The sequence below is a fragment of the Bos grunniens genome, chromosome 6, assembly GCF_055505025.1.
Source record: "Bos grunniens cultivar Pamir isolate PY7600 chromosome 6, Bosgru_T2T1.0, whole genome shotgun sequence".
NCBI classification, from domain to species: domain Eukaryota; kingdom Metazoa; phylum Chordata; class Mammalia; order Artiodactyla; family Bovidae; genus Bos; species Bos grunniens.
This window is the reverse complement of record NC_141170.1, coordinates 92,482,603-92,496,821: the sequence shown is the minus strand read 5'-3', so window position 1 is coordinate 92,496,821 and position 14,219 is coordinate 92,482,603. Positions and strand designations below refer to the sequence as shown.

General features: G+C 41.9%; 1 protein-coding gene across 5 annotated transcripts in view; it reads left to right on the top strand.

Moving 5' to 3' along the window:
- The window catches only part of TSPAN5 (tetraspanin 5), a 335,779-nt gene that overhangs the window by 171,960 nt on the left and 149,600 nt on the right, over nt 1–14,219 (top strand). Inside the window, exon 1 of one of the 5 annotated variants that reach the window (XM_086406687.1) lies at nt 2,582–3,369. The exons of the other annotated variants lie outside the window; for them this stretch is intronic. Coding sequence (XP_086262813.1) covers nt 3,361–3,369 — 9 coding nt within the window. The 5' untranslated portion in view covers nt 2,582–3,360. Of the gene's footprint in view, nt 1–2,581; nt 3,370–14,219 lie in introns of those variants that run through there. 5 annotated transcript variants of the gene reach the window in all.

Sequence of the window (14,219 nt, the reverse complement as noted above, 5' to 3'; positions counted from 1 at the left end):
AAACCTTAAATACATTTATTTAAAAAGGAAACTTGAAAAATATCAATATTCAGATGCATACAATGACAACTATATGGCTTGTTAATGTCTAGGTAGCTCTCGGTGCCTGCTGGCAGGCCTGAGTTACAGACTTACTTTCCTTTGTGACAGTGGAGGTTAACAAGTATACCAAGTGCTCAACATCCTGTCATCAAATGGAGACTTTCTCCTTGACTAGACCAGAGGATTAGGAGAGAGTTGAAAAGGAAATGACTTTCTTCTTCTAGGTTGTTTAATGCTGTATTCTAAAACTGTCTCCTCTGTCACCAGAGGTCACCAGGGAATCTCACTTTGGGGAACACTGCTTTTAAGTAATTTGCAGGAAGACATGCATTTATAAGCTGAGACCTATTAGTAAGATTCACGACTCTCTAGAGGGAAAATGACTGGGGGGATGTGTTCAAATTTCTGCCTACTCTAGGTTCTATTTACTATTGGGGAAAAAGAGGGGTACTCCCAATTTCTGAAGAGTTGCTAACCCCAGCCCCAGTGAATAATTACATCTTAGGTATAAAAGGGAAAATGCTTTGGGAAATTGGATTTTAGACAAACAGAAAGTCAACCTGAAATAGTTGGAAACCTATCTCAGTGGGCTTCTTCCTCTACTCCTCTGTCTCCTCTTCCTTCAATTTACTATTGATTATGTTCAATTTGGAATGAATTCATTTATTTGCTGCATTTTTTAGAATTTGTTTTTGTTGTTCAGTCGTTGTGTCCAACTGTTTGTGACCCCATGGACTACAGCATGCTAGGAGGCTTCCCTGTCCTTCACCATCTCTTGGAATTTGGTTAAACTCATGTTCATTGAGTTGATGATGTCATCCAACCATCTCATCCTCTGTCCTCAGTCTTCCCCAGAATCAGGGTCTTTTCCAATTAGTCGTTTTTTCACATCAGGTGGCCAAAGTATTGGAGCTTCAGCTTCAGCTCAGTTAGAACAGGGTACTTTACTTACACCTTTCTATTGTAAAAACAATACATCAACATTAATATGCTTTTTTAAGAAAAAGAAATTGTACTGCATTCCCAATAATAACTTTCAGTTTAATTTTATTAAAAGTAGAGAGTCTTAGTCAAATCCTCTGAGAGCAGTGAACAAACACCCCAAAATAAACAAAAAGCCCATTTTAGAGTTTGAGTGGCAGGCATCTACGAGAACTTGAATTTAGCAAACCATAGTTACTTAACTTTGTGAAGTAAAAATGTGCTTTTCCATCACTAGCTTTTAAGCATTTCTTCTGACTTTACCAGTATTTCCCCCCTCAGGACAACATTTAGAATAAGTATTTCAACATACAGAACAAATACCCTGTGAATAAACATCAATTTCACACAACAACAATGACAACAAAAAATCAATAAATCTGCTTTAGGCATTTGAAAGCCCCTGTACTTTTAAAGGAAGGAGTTATAGCATTCAGTAACTGAAAAACAAAACCTTTCAAACATGAGCTCTTAGCTTTAGATGTTTTTCAGCATGACCTTTACTTGGGCAGAAAAATGTAGTTAGGAACTACATTGTTCCCATTGAATGTTTTGTTGAAGGTATCTGCTTATTCAAGGATGGACAGCAACTGCCCACATGACAACTCGTGTGAGTAAAGCTGCTTGGTATTTTTTTTTTTTTTTCTAATCTCATAACTGCAATCCTGGGAAAATAGTGTTGTTGTTTTTTTTCTTTTTTCTTTTCCTTTTTAGTACTTTTTAGCTTTGTCTGTTAGTTTTTTAAAGAATAATTTGAGTGAAGAGGTGACTCGATAAGATCATTATATGTGGCATTTTAATTTTTTTCCTGTCTGTAATATTTAATAGTCCCTAGTATTCTTACTGTATTCTCTGAGAATTTTACAGTTGCTTTCCAGTGAGGGCCTGAAACAACTGGATAAAAGTTAGAAAATAATGTCTTATTCATCCTTTTATAGAAATGAAAGGATTAGTTTCACTAAAAAGAGGACTGAAATATCTTTTATATTTTTGAAATACATATATTCCATTTAAAATTGATATATACCCTTGGAATTTTTGCATAGTAAATGTTGATTTATGTCTTTGGCTTTTTTTTTTTTTTTAATAAGTAGATATATGCTTTCTTTGGATAAAGAAAGAGACACTACTTAAATGACTATATGACCTCCAAATAATTTAATTGGCAAGAATACTGGAGTGGGTTGCCATGTACTTTTCCAGGGGATCTTCCTGACTCAGGGATTGAACCCAGGTCTCCTGCATTGCAGGCAGATTCTTTACTGTTTGAGCTATGTGGGAAGCCCTAATTTGTGATGAAAGATGAAAATTTCCTTATTATAATTTCCTATAAAGATGCAAGGGCTTCCCTGGTGGCTCAGACGGTAGAGAACCTGCCTGCTAATGCAGGAGATGTGAGTTTGATTCCTGGGCTTGGGAATATCCCCTGGAGAAGGGAATGGCTATCCACTCCAGTATTCTTGCCTGGAAAACTCCACGGACAGAGGAGTCTGGCGGGCTACATACAGTCCAGTGTGGGGATAGAAAAGAGTTGGACAAGACTGAGCGACTACCACTAACAGTATAAAGATGCAAACTAAATGAAACTTTTTTTTAAGTTAAAAATAAAACTCAAGAGATCATCAGTCTTAGTACCTAATACTTAAGCAGGAAAAAACACTGTTCTTGCTGTTTTGGTTCTTGGATGAAGACTAGAAAATAAACTCTTTTGAAGTATGAAATTACTACAGCCTAGCTGGAGGCACCAACAAATCATTAATTATTGCTAGGAACCTTTCAGAATGCATTTTTTTCATTTCAAGCATCGTTTCTATTGAATCCCCCTCCTCCCCCTGCCCCCTTTTCTGTGAATTTAATTCCAGAACTGAGAAAATAGGACTTTTTGTTTTGGGGGTAAAATCTCCCAAATCTCTTTCTCATACTTTAAAAAGGGTAGCCTGCTGATAAAAACATGGAAGGTTGGAATTATTTTGAAGAGGAATGGCTGTTCAAATATTTGAGTATTCTTTGTCGAGTCTTTTCAGTGCTCAGGTATGGGCACTCAGGTATAATTCTTGATTATATAATCTCAAGACTTACATATTGAAATGGACCTGAAAAATTGGTTCCACCTCTAGATATTGGCCCCCTTCCCCACCTTTTTTCCCCTCTTAATAGAATCCTTTCTTTTTTCCCATCAACCTTTGCTTCAAAGCTCCCAATTTACAAAGCAGGTACAGCTGGTGTTCTGGGCGCAGAGCGTCTCCGTGGGCTCCGCGGTTCCGGCCTCGCTGCGTGGGGAGAGCGCGAGGAGGGGACGGCGGCGGGCGTCCTGGCGGATTTGATGTGCTGAGGACGATGGAGAAGGTATCTGTGTACCATTTATTCCTTGAATGAGGATGAAGTTGGCCTTTGACCTGGAGGCTGGGTGCTGGCTGAACTGCCCAAGTTTACTGAGTCCCAGTGCTCTGACCGCCTTTGGTTCTACTAAACAGTTTGGGGCGGTCACTTTGATTAACATCAACCTGGCTTATGTTAAGTATTCAGGTTATTTATTATGCATTATTCTTGTGCTTTGGAATGAGCAGACTCAAAAACTCCTTCTTCGTATGGATTCCATATGTGGCTTTTAAGTCAGCAGAGACAAAAAAGCTTCCAATTAAATTGCACATAAAGTTGCACATTGAATAGATTAAGCTTGATGGCATAGGTATTATCTGAAATTCTTTGTCATCTCTAATATTGTTCATACTTCATTTAAACAAGCTATTAGGTGTTGGGTGATTCTGTGGTGATGAACTAAACCTATGAATTCACATGTGTCCTATTTGGGTTTTTTATTACTAAATGAATATGCCCATGGGATTTGTTATTTGTTTTGCACTGATGTGCTCCAGATAAAATTACAAGATGATTTTTAAAAAAATGATACATTTACTCTTTATTTCTTCCTCACCCCAGCTTCCCACTCCCCCTACCCTCTGCCCCGCAAACAATGCGGAGAACATTGAGATGTTTAAAATAGGGGTTAAGGGTTCAGACATTGGCCTTGGCACGGCCAAGCTTTGTGACTGTGAACAGCTGTGTCATCATGCTGGTCTGTTTCTTATGGGCAAAAAGTGGCTAACAGTAATGCCTATCCCTAGGATAATTATAAAGATTCAGTGAGACGCACAGGCACAGCCTGAGGGCGCACGTGCTCTGTGACCGCTGACCTTGGAATCAGGTGTGAACGGGTGACTGCTTGGGACAGGTGTAGGCTTTTGATTCATTATCACCTGGGAGAGGTGTTGTCAGAGTCCAGGAGCCTCAACTTGCTCTGCTAGGGAAGCGCTGTCTGTATGACACGACTTTTCTGGCGGAACTTTGTTTCCTTTGGTGTTTCACCTACTGGAAGAGATTGTATCTCCAGGCTTCCTTTGGCAACTTCCTTTCCTTCCTCTCAGATCTGTCTGAGAGTTTAGGTTTCGAGCCAAGTAGCTGCTCCGTTCCTTGCCTGCTGGACCCTGAATTCCTCTCCCCTCACGTTTAGCTGCAGCTGTTCATCTTATCCGTTGTTGGCATGACCCGATCACCCCTCCATTTCTTTAATCACAAATACCAGCATTTCTCATGGCTTGCCTTAGAGGGTCATTTTGAGGCCACGGACCTACCTGTTTTTTTTTTTTTTTAATGGTAGTATATGTAGAACATTACAGTTCCAATAAAATAATAATTCTAATAATAGAAATATGTCTGGAAAAATGCCTAAAATATAGCAGGTATCCAGTAATTGTTAACTGAAATAAGTTAATTTAATCTATAGTAATTTTCTTTCTCAATAACCATTTTTCACTTGATGTGTAACTAATTTACAATGTTGTGTTGGTGTCAGGTATACAGAAAAATGATTCAGTTATACATGTACATATGCTTTTTCAGGTTTTTTCCATTCTAGGTTATTGTAAGATATTGAATATAATTCCCTGTGCTATACAGTAGGTCCTTGTTTATCTATTTGATCCACAGTAGTCTATAACCGTTAATCCCCAAATCCTACTTTGTCCTTCCCCGTCCCCTCATCCCCTTTGGTAGCCATAAGTTTGTTTTCAATCTGTGAATCTATTTCTGTTTTGTAAATAAGTTCTTTTTTTTAAGATTCCACGTTATATGTGGATATCATATGGATATCATATATATTTTTCTTTCTCTGTCTGACTTACTGCACTTAGTATGATAATCTCTATGTCCATACATGTTGCTGCAAATGGCATTATTTAATTCTCTTTGGTGGCTGACTGTCCATTGTATATAAATACCACATCTTCTTTATCCACTCATCTCTTGATAGACACTTAGGTTCCATGTCTTGGCTGTTGTAAATAGTGCTGCAGTGAACATTAGGGTACATGTGTCTTTTTGAATTATGTTTTTTTTTCTGGATATATGCCCAGGAGTAAGATTATAGGATCATATGATGGTTCTATTTTTAGTTTTTTAAGGAACCTCCATACTGTTCTCCATAATGGCTGCACCAATTTACATTCCTGCCGGAAGTTAGAGGAGGGTTCTGTTTTTTTCTTTTTTGGTATACTCTCCAGCATTTATTGTTCGTTGACTTCTTAATGTTGGCCATTTTGACTGGTGTGAGGTGATATCTCATTGTAGTTTTGATTTGCATTTCTGTAATAATTAGCAATAATGAGCATCTTTTCATGTACCTGTTGGCCAAATGTATTACTTTCTTAGCTTCAGAAAAAGATTAGCATCCACCTGGGCCCCTCTAAAAAATTTGTTATGCACAAGTAGGTATGTGTATGAAGTTTGATTAATTAATATATACCTTATTTTGATTATAATTACAGATTTTCTAATTTAATTTTTATTTAGATAGTTACAAGTTTTTGTTACAAATGGTGTTTTATGAGCTGTTGAACTTTAAGGAATCTGGCATTTTAAATTGTTTTCCACTGTATAGGAAGTAAAAAATATGTCTGAAAAATCACTGACATTATAGTAAAAGCAAGCAGTTTCCCTCCCTGAAGTTAGTGCCTTTCAGAGTGTGAGCATCTGTCAAGCGGACTTTTGTCTTGTCTTTCGTTTCCCAAGTTATCATAAGTGATTTCTCTTCCTTCAGCTATATAGGTGAAGATTTGTGGAACTAAAATTTTGCCCAGATTGAAACTAGCTTCTGTCCTATTCACTATTAATATATAGTTGTTGTTGTTCAGTCGCTGTGTTAGACTTTTTGTGACCCCATGGATTGCAGGCACCTCTGCCATGGGATTTCCCAGGCAGGAATACTGGAGTGGGTTACCATTTCTTTCTCCAAGGGATCTTCCCAACCCAGGAGTCAAACCCGCGTCTCCTGCATTGGCAGATGGATTCTTTACCTCTGAGCCACCAGGGAAGCCCCATATACACATATACACTTTATTTTTTTAATTTATTGTGCATTTCTAACTATAGATAAGTTTCCAAAAGTAGGGGAGGTGAAACAGGAAGGGAGTGGAGATGCAGAGGTGGTTTTGGCTACTATATTGAGGGAGGGATATACTTGAGAGATCTCAGACTGTGCTGTTCAACAATTAAATTATGGGGTGTTTCACAGCACCTTACCAATGAAGGGCATAATGCAGCTGCTTTTCAACCCATGGCATGAAGAGTACAGGGGCCTCCCGTGTAGGAGTTGTTGGGACCATGAAGCCCATAGGGACAGTCATTCAAACGAGGCGAACGCACAGGTTGCTTGGAGATGCTCCTCCACATGTCTCTTGTGTCCTCCCTGTCTTGCTGGGTGGTCTAGAAATGCTCTTGGGCCATTACTTAGGGTTGTGTTTGTGGCGAGCAACTTTGGAAGATGAGATCATGTCTCTCTGGGACAAAGAGAAGTCTCACCTTCTGCTTGTTATAAAGCAGAGGTTCCACAGCTGTGACTCGGACGTAAAGCAGCACTTCTGTGGCTTCCTTCTGGGCGCCGCGGTGTCACCGCCGTCGGACTTCGGGGTGAGGAGGACTGGCAGACATGGCGCCCCAGTTGCCTGCTGTGCTGTGGATAATGCAGTCCTTTGTCTCTGACCCAGGAGTTTTATGTCTTCTGCCAGCTTCCATGAAACGGTCCTGAGGCTGATTTATTACCTTGGAAGTAGGGTAAAAGCAAATGAGGACCAGACACAGGTGTGCTGTGTATAAGTTGAATATATAGCCAGTTAAATGTGTTCAGATGTGTCCTATTTGGGACATAATCGCCTGGGCCTCACCTACCAAGAATGTGGTTAGGAAAGCCAAGTTTAGAAATCTCAGGGCTTCTCAGATGCTTCATAGCTGTACCACTGGCCAGTGTGACTCCAGGGAACCAAAGGAGACCAAGGCACCCTTTTACCAAGAAGTGTAGCATCCTGAGTTAGAGAAGTCGGAGAGCTGATGCACAGGAATGGCTGATGTTAACAGCGCCAGGCAACAGGATCCAGGATTATTGGTGGCAGTGGAGGAGGGCCCAGAGGACTGGGAGCCTCGGCAGCCCCAGAGGGCACAGACAGGGCAAGTTGCAGAGACTGTCTGGTGTCTGGCCCTGAGAGACAAGAGATGGGAAAGCCCGGGCCAAGCCTAGGACCAGAGCTGAGCAGGATCAGGAAGCGCTCATCTCAGAAGCAGGCTGGCTCTGCTGACTTGGATTGGGGAAGAGACTTTCTGTTTGTTTTTTGATACTTGTGGAATGAATTATTTTCAAGCAATCAGTGAACCGGCCTCTTGGAGAATGACACTGAGATCACCTCCAAGCCGGTATCGGTAATTTAGAGAAGCATTTGAAATGGCAACCCACTCCAGTATTCTTGCCTGGAAAATCCCATGAATGGAGGAGCCAGGTAGGCTACAGTCCATGGGGTCGCAAAGAGTTGGACACGACCGAGCGACTTCACTTTCTTTTAATTAACAGTGGTGTACCCATGAAAGCCAAGTAAGAACATTTGTTCAGAAGAATAACTTGGGTGTGTGTTTTTTCAAATAGAACTGTAAAAGCCTACTTACTGGTTATCTGCAGTAGGTATTTACTTCTTCATCCATCAAAAGAATAATATGTGTGGTACTTGTTGTTCAGTTGCTAAGTCATATCCGACTCTTTGAGACCCCATGGACTGCAGCACACCATACTTCCCTGTCCTTTACCGTCTCCTGGAGTTTCTTCAAACTCATGTCCATTGAGTCGGTGATGCCTTCCAGCCATTTCATTCTCTGTCACCCCTTTCCTGCCCTCAATCTTTCCCAGCACCAGGGTCTTTTCCAGTGAGTCGGCTCTTTGCATCAGGTGGCCAAAGTATTGCAGCTTCAGCATAGTCCTTCCAATTAATAATCTCAGTTGATTTCCTTTAGGATTGACTGGTTTGATCTGCTTGCTGTCCAAGGAAGCCTGCCATACAGATTCTAGATGGAGAGATGACTCTCAGTACTCAAATATATGAAATAAGTTGTTGTTATGTTTCCTACTCCTGTTGTTTCCAGTGTGAATTTTATCAGCAGCTAGTCAGAACCAAATTCTAAATAATATTTGTTATTCACTTAATGATATGTAAAAATGATTAACTTCCTTCAGTCATTGGTTGAAATCCATGATGACTGCTAGAATCTGGGGGATTTATAGATTAGGCTAAAAAAAATCCATGGATGAGGACGTGAACTTTGATGGGGAAATATCTTGGGAGTGACCCCCTATCCCTGAGGGCTGCCATCACTCATGGCTGCACAGGTTGTGAACTGCACCATCCCCTGGGATGTGCATGGTGCTTGCTCCCTGGATTGTGCACTGTGGCAGCTTGCATGCATTGGGCAGCCATCCAAAGGTTTAAATAAGTGGCCTATAAAGTGGGTGATCCTTTTAAGTTGAGTGGATTCAGACATTTCTGTTAGTGTGATAAGCACCACCTGTGCCTTTCACCCCTTGAAGAGGAACCTGGTGGTGATGGTGGGGGCTTCTCATGGGGAGTGGGAACTTTCTGCTGAGGGAGAGGGTTCCCCAGGCTGACAAGGACTGATCAGGTGTCTCAGGACCTTGCAGACTGAGCTAAGAAATCTCAGAAGAGAGTCTGCTGTCCAGCTGGTCATCATTGACACCAGGAAGACCCAAAGTCCTGCATATGCCAAACATCTCTTATTGTCCCCTTGAAGCTAAGCAAGTCATTTTTTCACTTTATGTTAATAAATGAATAAGCTTGATCACTCATGTTCAAAATAATGAATCCCATTTATGAAGTAACTCTGCAGTTACCTTTAAATCTTGAATCCAGTATGTTTGTTATCAAAATGAAGGGTCTGCTAACCAAGTTCTTTTCAGTTTCTTAATCCAGTTACTTTGGCTGCTATTGTTTGGTGGCTGAGTCATGTCTGACTCTTTTGCCACCCCATGGACTGTAGCTCACCAGGCTGCTGAGCCACCTGGGAAGCATATATATTTACTTTCTTTTAATTATGTATGTGAAGTGTTAGCTGATTTAAATGCACGGATGAGGAGAGATCATCTTTATATGGAAAGTTATTCTGTTTCATACCTCTGCAAGAAGTTTTAGGGAATAAAGACCTAGTATGAACATATAAACTTTCTTTTCCATTCTGATAGCATTCTCCCATAAAACCTGTAATTTTGCAGGCTGGATTTAGGAAGGGGCTAACCAAGGACTTGGGCGTAGATCTCCCCACCACATGGAGAGGCACCACCGTTGACTTCTATAGCAGCCTAGTTCTGCTCTGTCATTCAAGTTTTGAGATACATGAGCCAAGGAGAACCTTCATCTTTGGAGCTGGGCCTCTAGTGTGTCCCTGTTCCCTTCCAGGCGAGCTGACAACTTCCTGGAGAGCCTGAAGGACCCATTTATTGTCTCTATACTCCTTCCACTAGCAGAAGTCCCTATGTTTTACATAATAGGATTTTGAATAGTGGGGAGGGCAATGGGACTTGGTGTCCTAAGGTCTGGGTTTGAATCTCACTTCTGTTACCTTCTAGCTATGTTACCCTGACTCATCTTAAGCTTTTTGACTCTTAGTTTCCTCATAGGTAACGTGAGGATGTTGGAAAACAATTCTCCATAAATCTCATGTTTCTTGCAGGATACTGCAAGCTGAGGTACTGACCACCTTTGTTCTGGATCATCTTTTCAAGGATGTTTGTAGAGTGAAAAGCCTTGGAAGATAGATGCATATGAAAAAAATATTTGGGCTCCCTAACTTAAGGGTCCTGTCTTGTAGTGCAGTTCATGATGTGATCCCTCTCTGCATGGTCCTGTGGAAATTGTTGCCCGGGGGACTGGGGCAGATGCTGTGGCTACTGTATTGCTGTGAGTGGTGAACTGGCCTTTGTCTCTGACCCAGGGATGGCACGGATCCTGCTGGCATCTGAAACTGAAACCCCAGAACCTACACAGTACTATCAGCAGTGATACCTGCTCAGTCTTAACTCTTTCAGCGTGTTCTTTCATCCTCTTCTCCACCACCTTCCTTGCTGTGATTCAGATCATCAGCATCTTCATTTGCAGGGTTGTAATTCTCTCTTCCTTCCCCCACACTCCATCTCCCAGAGCCTTCTCTAGTGGTAAATCTGATCCTGCTTTCACATCACCTGCTTTAAGTACTTACTAGCGTGTGTCTGCTCAGTCGTGTCTGACTCTTTGCAGCCCCATGGCCTGTAGCCCCTCTGTGCATGGGCTTTTCCAAGCAATAACACTGGAGTGGGTTGCCATTTCCTCCTCCAGGGGGTCTTCCCAACCCAGAGATGGAATCTGCGTCTCTTCCGTCTCCTGCATTGCCAAGTGGGTTCTTTACCACTAGTGCCACCTGGGAAGCCCTTAAGTACTTAAATGACTTAGTTTGGACGGGATTAAAGTCAAACTCCATTGTAGGGACTTCGCTTATTTCTCACCTCTCATCGGCATCCTGTTCCCCAGCCATACTTGTATGGAGCAAAGAGATAGGCACATATGATGTCCATTATAAACTATTTGGGTTCCCTAGGTTTATTCTAGGTTCCCTGAGAGTACTCTGCTGTGATGCAGTCTGCTGTTTTTGCAGCTGTCACCAGGTTCTCTCTGCACCATCCTGTGGGAATAGGGGCTTGGTAACTGGCCCTTTGTAACTAAGAACTTATTTATGTTTGCTGACTATAACTTTGCACTTAGCTCTACTTTCAGTGATTTGTCTGCCATTTCTGTCTGTGTTCTATCAAAGGTGTGGTATCGACCATAAAAAGTTGTAAAGACCAAAAAGGCTGTGAGTGCAAAGCACTTATCTCAGGGCCTGGGGGGCTGCTGCTGGAGCTCCTGTAATTGTTCTTAGGAGAGCTGTTTCTAGAATTACAACCTTGGGAATGCTTTGCTAAACTTCCGCTAGGTTATCCCACCCCATCATTTAGCTATACTTCATTTAGCCATTTTGTCCTTCTGCATGTATTTCAGAAATGTTTTGAAAACCATGAAAAATACACCAACATCCACTACAGTACTGAAAAGAAGGAGCTTATATGTTTTGCTTCTGGCCGGTTGGATGGCATGTATAGAGGGTGACTGTGGGATGCTCTCAGCTACAGCGTGCCTGGCACTCTGCCTTTCTCAGTTTGAGTGGTTCTGGGCAATCTGTTTTGTTTCGTAGTCTCTCTTCTTCCTTTTAACACCCAGTTTTTCACCTCACAGTCTTTGATTCACAGCAAATTGTTTGTTTTTAAAAGGATACATCAAAGGTGGGTTTAAACAGTTAAAATACAAGCTGGCTATTGTGAGTTTTACAAGCTGTCAGATCATATGGATTGTGTTCTATCTAGCTAGGTCCGTCCTTGGAACCATTTTAAACAATGGTGAAAAGATGAAGACCTGAGGCAGTAAATCCCTCCCTCCTGTAGGGATTCTGTCGGTGAAATTACACCTCCATGGGGCCCTTGTTGCAGTGGTCGTCTCTGGTGCTGATTCAGTGAGGGGATCCTTTTCCACTGGTCTTTGAGGTCTTTGTGGGACAGGACCTGAATGAGGTTTCATTCCAGGTCTTGACAGGGCCTGGCTCCTAGAAGGCATTCCAGAAATTGTTCTGCATGCATGAATGCCTAAATAAGAGAATGTGAGAGGGTCTGGTTAACTGTTAGCCCAACTCAGACTAATTTGTTCCCACTTCGCTGATGTGGAAATCTGTGCTGGTGCGGGAGCAGGAGCTGACAGTGGAGACTCGGGGCGATGGGAAATGCCTGTTTTTCTTGGCTTTTTCTCTGCTGGGCTCCCATCCTGCTTGACCCCTCCCTGGAAACTCAGCAAGCGTGGCCATGGACAGCCCTGAGTACTGTCACCCTGATTTCAGCTCAAACCTAGAGGGCTTTCCAAAGATTGGGTGTCTTTTGTCGCTTCTCCCACACCCTCCAGTTGGGTTGATAACCTTTTTAATTCCTTGATTCCCTTCCCCTATAAGCACTTCTCCAACCGTAGAGACTTCTCTCTGCTACAATTTTGCATGTCCAGGAGACTGTATTTCCTCTCAGACCCACAGATTCCTCCTTTGTGTTTTAGGACCTTTCTGTTTTTGAGTGAGTTGGAATATGTCTGGTAAGATAAGAGAGAGGTGACTGTATATTTTAAAAAATCCTACTGGGGCAAAGCATCCAAAACAGATTTTCCTGTTTGTAGGCTGCTTTTATAGCAAACACTTTGTAATCAGCTTCCCTGGTGTCTCAGACAGTAAAGAATCTGCCTGCAATGCAGGAGACCCAGATTTGATCTCTGGAAGATCCCCTGGAGAACGGAATGGCAACCCATTCCAGTGTTCTTGTCTGGAGAATCTCATGGACAGAGGAGCCTGGTGGGCTACAGTCCATAGGGTTGCAAAGAGTTGGATGTGACTGAGCGACTAACACTTTCACTTTGTAATCACATACAAATTAAACTGCATTGAATGAACCGGTTTTATTGCAAAGAACACATTTACTGAAAAAGGGGAAAAAAAGTACGCATATGTGTGTGTCAGTTGACAATATTTGAATATTTGAAATGTGGAACACAGCACTCTCAGGGAAACTTTACATACTGTCACCCAGACTTTGGTCCCAGACAGTCTTCCTTTGTTAGCTTATGTAAGGCCCTTGTGACAAATCTGGATAGTTGTGTGTATTTGCCTGTTTGTGCTTTCAAGGTCACTGGGGAAAAAAATCAGAGCTTTGCAAACTAGAGGGTATGATATGAATGTAAGTTGTAAGTAATTTTTACTGTGATCATTGTTAGTTATGTGCATGGAAATTCTGACATACAAGAGAGGCTGGACACTGTTTTATTTTCTATTTGTGATATATTTCATGAAAAGCTAACCTTTAGGGGTCATGATATGGGATGATATAACCACTGTAACCAAAATGATTCCTTTCCATTTATTTATCATATCCTCTCAAAGGGTGACCACTAATCATTTTTAGTTCTGTTCATCAAAGTGATGAAATAAATGGGGACCAGATGTGATTTTATAGATTTTCAATCCTAGATTTCAAATCCTAGGATTTGCGATTTGAATACCATCTCTAAAGATAAAAGGCAAACTTCCTGTATCACTCAGACCTCTTAATAACTTCATTTTCAATTGTGTTATTGGGTAATATAACTAAAGGGGTCACGACAGACACTGAGAATATTGGATTGTTGAAGTGAATCTCTCTTTAGATATGGTGTAGGATTCGTTGGTTTCTGAAAGAGGGATAATTGTGGTAGGGTAGTTTTAGCATTTGTATTTCATTTTAACATTGTGTTTCTCAGGGTTTTAGAGGCTGTGTGAGCAAGGTTAAAAGACAAACCTCAGCATTTTAGGGTTGTTATGTGTAAGGAACTGATTTTGCTGTCTTCTGTGCAGCCCGTTATTTTCTGGCTTAGCCATCGTGGCAGCCTTTTCCCCGATCACTAGCATAATCCGACATTAAGTATTTTTAAATGGGCCCTCTCTAGTCCTCTGACCAGCCGTTGCCCTGGTCTGAGCCTTCATCTTCCTGGCTTCGCTGGCCTCCTGCTCTTTCCTCCCTGTGGTCCACTCTTTGCCCTGAGCCATGGTGGTCCAGTCCCAGGTCTGATCATGACACTCTTATGCTTTGAGTGATCTCCTTGGCTTCCCGCTGCCCTTGGTCTTACCTGAGATCCTCCCTCTCATGTTTGCCTCCCCACACCCCCCCCCACCCCCTGCCCCACCCAGTTTGTGGCTTTATCCCCTCCTTCCTCCTCTCCCACTCCAGCCCTCTGGCC